Below are 4,481 nucleotides of genomic sequence, written 5' to 3' on the forward strand. Positions count from 1 at the left end.
TTCGAATATTTCATCTCGAAGACCTCGAGTCAATTCGATCGTTAACGATTTAACGACGTAACGCGGTCGCTAGGGGAAGGGTTGGGAAGGGACACAACAGGGGGAGGAGGCCTCTTATACCGGTCCTTATCTGCTCGCCGGCCTGCTCGTTGTTCTTTTTGTTTCCACTTTCCTCTTCTTCTATCGAGGCATGCATTCGAGGCATTGTTAGCGCGCGGGCGAGCCTTCCTTTTATCTTGCCCGCTGTTATTCGCTCTCCCCCTCCCCATTTCTCTCCTTTTCTCCTTTTGTCTTTATCCACTCGTGATAACGACGTTCCGTTGGTATCAAATTGATCAGACGAGACGCGCTTTAACGACGTGCCGCGTATGACTGTGCCCGGGGTGTAGCCAAGCTTCGCTTCATTCACGATCGACCTCCTTTCGTGTCCAACCTCCTCCCTCCTCCCTCCTCGCTTCGATCGCGAGTAATTATGACGTGGCGCTTTATCTCCGTCCAGCTACGCTGTAGTTCGCTTACGAAAAAGGCGCGAGAAGTATCCTACCTGTTCACCTCATTTTGCGAATGAATCACCCGCCAATTTTTATCCTTTGGATACGTTCCTCTTCCGAAACGCGTTGATCTCCAATTCCAATTGATTTGATTCGATGAAAAGTAATTAATAGTGGAAATTAACTAGTAGAGAAAGAGAATGGGGAGGATACTTAAGCGAAAGACGTCTTATAAGAGAGATATACGTAGTGAGAAAATAGCTAAAGATACGAAAAATGTATCAAAATATTTGCCTCGTTGCGGTTTATTGAGAAAACATATTCTATATTTACAATATAAAACGTTCTTGACCGCAATTTCCTGTGGTGGTAATAAGCGATAACGGAAGCCTTTGGTATGGGGAGGAGAAAACGGGAAAACGATAAGGTGTTTATAACCAGGTAACGGAACGATGGCCGATCGATCGACCGGTGAACGATCAATATCCGTCCTCGGCCGAGTAAGGGGAGAGGTAATCTTGGACGTGTTGTTCCTGTTGCGCCCCATCTTGGTGATCGTGAACTCTCGGCTGGCCTTGACTGGGGCCGGAGATGCCGGCCGTGTGCTCGTTTTTCCCGGAAGTGTGCACCACGGCGTGAAATCCATCCTTGTCCGCCCGATAACTGACCACCCGAACGCTACCGTTCGGTTCCTTCACGCTGTATTGGCCGGACACGTTGCTCCCTGCGCGAGAAAAGAGAAAAGAGAACCTTCCTTCGATTATAATCGAACGACAAAGTTGTGTAGATGTGTTCTGCGCTTCTCATCTCGTTTAATTTTGAAAAATAATCCAACGGTCCTGATGGATTATTGGAACATCTTGCGACTTGAATCAAGTTTTAATTTCGCGTCGAGTGAAAGAGTAGCCGGGTTACCCTCTGGATGCTCGAGGATGCTTGTTCGACTCGAAACGTTATTTTCTCGTCTTTCCCTCAAAACCAGTTGAACCGCGTGAATTTATACAACGATCAATATTTATAATTGCTCCAACTCGAATAAAATTTCATTAATGAGACTCTCGAGGCAAGTTCCGTTTCGGCGTGGAGCAATCGATGAATATATAACTCGCGCGAATGGTGGATCAAAGATCACGATCCTTAATTATTTATCACTGTGCTTATCCCCCGGCCACGTATTCGCGATACGCGACCACGTGAATTACACTTTGCGGTCGAGTTGCCTCCGCTTCCCAGCCACGGTGGTTCCAGAGACAAAATTCGAGACGAAACGCGCTCTCAAAGGAGAAGCTGAAAGGTCCTCACAGCGCAAATGCAGGACGTTTCTATGGAGGATGGTGGAGAAAAAACTAGAGAAAGAGAGAGATTTAATCTCACCGTCTCGCCTCTCCTTCTGCCCATGAAAATCGCCCGTCCGATGATCCTCCACGCCGTACGAGAACTCGTACTTGGGATGCGCCACGTAGTCGAACGAATAGCCGTGTTGCTCCCCCTGTTGTTCGTGGCCGTGCAAATCGTTCGAGTTGTCCCCGTGATTCACCGAGTACGGCACTTTCACCTCGTACACGGGCCCCTCGACAGGGCCGTGAAACTGGAGGTACGAGGTTGCCAGTGAATCATGTTGCTCAGGATCCTGTTGTTGGTGGAAATCCTCTCCGTCCAGGGATATCACGCCGGCCCGTGATCGATGGCCGAGAGCCAGCGCGATGGTCAAGGCGATACCGACCTGTTTCACGTACGCAAAAAAGAAAAAAAAAAAAGTCACCTTTCAAACTACCTCGTAACCTGACGTTTTTCTCCGCCCAGATCTGGAAGATCAATCGTCCAAAGATTTACCGGTGGCGATCGACCGGTGGAAAAAGGCGACGTTTAAAATGGATCGAGTTTCCAGCGATCCGTGATTTCTCTGATGATTCTACTATTTTTCGGAACGAGGGGGATGGGATTAATTTATTAACACGCGTAACTGCGCGTTTCTAGAGGGTTGTCGAACAAGAGACGAAAAGATTAAATTAAATATAGATACGTATAATCTGCGATATATGAAATGGAAATGGATGGAAAATGCACTTATATTCGATAAATCGAATCTGAGATGCGGATGGATAGGAGGGACGAAAACAACGTCAATCTGAGATGTTCCATTTTCAATTGCGTCGATTGTCACGAGCGTCGTACACAAGCGTTTACCATCGTATCGAAAACAGACTCTAGCCGGTCGATTATACAAGGCAATAAAAGTTTCGCGTTTCATCATGGATTGAAATTCGATTCTCGTCGTTTCTTTTGTACGCGTTTCGCTTTGTTTGCCCGTTTACCGTGGCAAACGCAATTATTGAATACGGCTTCGCCGTAAAATATATCGAGCCAAAATACCGTACAAATGTAGATAAAAAGTGAAAACGGAGGAGTGCAAATGGGTCGCGCGAATCTCGTGTAATTTTTGCCCATGATTTAACCGTAGTAATTCGCAGGTTTCAATTACCGTCTCATTTGTAACGATGTAACAACTGTTGAAACGTGTCAAACACGAGCCGGAGAAATCACGTTAAAAAAGAATAGCAGTTGGTTTTAATTACGCGACACAAGTCCGGAATAACAAGCACTCCGGTGCGTTTCCATACGCGACACGACCGTCGTTATACGTTCCTCCAAAATCGTTGCACCGTGTTCTCCGCCATCTTTCATTCCCTTCACAATTATTTATTCGATCGGTGGAAATGCTATGACGATTTTTTTTTTCTATCCCATTAAGAAAACGGTTCCGTGTAATATCGCGTACAACATGTTTATGATTAATTCGTTTTATCAAATTGGTGCATTATTCTTGCCTAAAGGGATAAATCGATCGGAAATAAACGAGACTAATTGGGCCAATTTTATCCATTGTAAAATTTATATTTCTCTATATTCTTGTAAAAAAAAAGAAAGAGTAATTATACCAATTATTTATTTGAACAGCAATTTGCGATCATCGATCTCGAACTCCCTTTATTGTATGACGCTTCTTTTAACGTGCTCATCCATTTGGATATTCTTATATAAATTACAACGATATTACGAAGAAGCTGGCTCCCATCTCTCGTACAGTTTTCTCCAATTTTTCCTTGCGAAACACGCTTTCGAAAATAAACCGCGATAATTCCGACAGCCGCTTTCTCTCGCTCCTCTCTTCTTCTCTCCTCATCTCTTCCCGCCCCCCTTTCTCTTCCCCTTTCTCCGACTCGCGATTCTCTTAAATTTGTTCCCCCCGATAATATCTCTTCCTCGATACTCTACCTTGATCCTCGTGTTTCCCATCACGGTATTTAAGCCGGCCAAGTGAGAACTGCAACTTTCCAGCATGTGTCCCTAGCCTTTTATACCGTCGCGACGCACTCTGTAAACACGCGTGAATCTGCCAGTTGGCCATCGCGTGCGTGCAAGTTGGTGAATTTCGCTTGGACATGGCCGGTCTGACCCTCTCCTCTCCTCTTCTCTTCTCTTCATCTCTATGCAACGACCTTTCACGTTCGGTACCGCTACAACGGAACCGATTGTCGTTGCCAATTTCTCATGATTTCACTCGTATCGACATTGTTTCTTTCCTGTCTGAACTAGAGCAAAGTTCGAAGCTGTTTTTCATCATCCAGGAGACATTTTTTGGAGTACAAGTGCAAAATAGTAATATAATTATTGAAATTTGTGAAATTTGTAACGTGAATAATTAAGAAAGTTTATTTTTCAAGGCCGATCAAATTCGTCTCGAGTTAAAAATTGACCAAGTGATCCATTAAGAGATAAATATTGAAACGCAATATTATCCGTGTCGACAGCTCAGTGAACCCCGTGGCATTTACCGCGTGTCGACCCCGTTTGCACAAACATAAAATTCGATGGTTCGAGCGACAACTCGTACGCATTGAAACGCTACACCATTCGGTTTGTCGCATTTTTTCCTACTCTTATAACGCAAAGAGCGATTCGTGTTAAGATTGTATTCTTCTGAATCTC

At 44.9% G+C, this 4,481-nt stretch overlaps 1 protein-coding gene across 1 annotated transcript; it reads right to left on the minus strand.

The window, feature by feature from the left end:
- Positions 1-770: 770 nt before the first annotated feature.
- LOC107997437 (uncharacterized) lies at positions 771-3,833 on the minus strand. Its single transcript, XM_017056078.3, has 3 exons — positions 3,768-3,833; positions 1,866-2,214; positions 771-1,215 (listed from the first exon to the last, which is right to left on the minus strand). Exons 1-3 carry the CDS (start codon positions 3,831-3,833, stop codon positions 971-973), a joined length of 660 nt encoding a protein of 219 aa, XP_016911567.1. The 3' UTR covers positions 771-970.
- Between the last annotated feature and the right edge of the window lie 648 nt (positions 3,834-4,481).

Source organism: Apis cerana, linkage group LG9 (genome assembly GCF_029169275.1).
Source record: "Apis cerana isolate GH-2021 linkage group LG9, AcerK_1.0, whole genome shotgun sequence".
NCBI classification, from domain to species: domain Eukaryota; kingdom Metazoa; phylum Arthropoda; class Insecta; order Hymenoptera; family Apidae; genus Apis; species Apis cerana.